Genomic DNA, 342 nt, shown 5'->3' with positions numbered 1-342 from the left:
TGTGTGTGTGTGTTCAGATGCTGCAGATGACATCAACAGAATCGCTTCCTCTCTGTACACATTAGGAACTCAGGACTCCACAGACCTCTGCAAGTACGAACAAACACCTTTAACCTGCTGACAAGCCGTATAGAGAGACAGACAGATAGATATGATATAAACGTATATTTGTCGTTCAGTCAGGATGTGGACACACTGACATCACTTCCTCCCGTTGATCTGCTTCCTGTTTCTTTGTGTTTCAGGTTCTTCCTGAAAGTGTCGGAGCTGTTTGAGAAAACAAGGGTACGTTGGTTGCCGTCCACACACTTTTGGCCATACAGAGCCTTTAAGAAGGTGTTT

At 44.7% G+C, this 342-nt stretch overlaps 1 protein-coding gene across 1 annotated transcript in view; it reads left to right on the top strand.

Annotated features, from left to right (window-relative positions):
- snx6 (sorting nexin 6) overlaps window positions 1–342 on the top strand; it is a gene marked incomplete at both ends in the record, with an annotated part of 2,739 nt that overhangs the window by 664 nt on the left and 1,733 nt on the right. Inside the window, 2 exon segments of the mRNA XM_035674693.1 lie at window positions 18–93; window positions 246–285. Of these exon segments, the coding sequence (XP_035530586.1) occupies window positions 18–93; window positions 246–285 (116 nt within the window).

This window comes from Morone saxatilis, unplaced genomic scaffold (assembly GCF_004916995.1).
Source record: "Morone saxatilis isolate NCDOM2014 unplaced genomic scaffold, NCSU_SB_2.0 Contig3, whole genome shotgun sequence".
NCBI classification, from domain to species: domain Eukaryota; kingdom Metazoa; phylum Chordata; class Actinopteri; family Moronidae; genus Morone; species Morone saxatilis.
The sequence above is the reverse complement of the archived record's forward strand: the minus strand, read 5'-3'. Positions and strand labels throughout refer to the sequence as shown.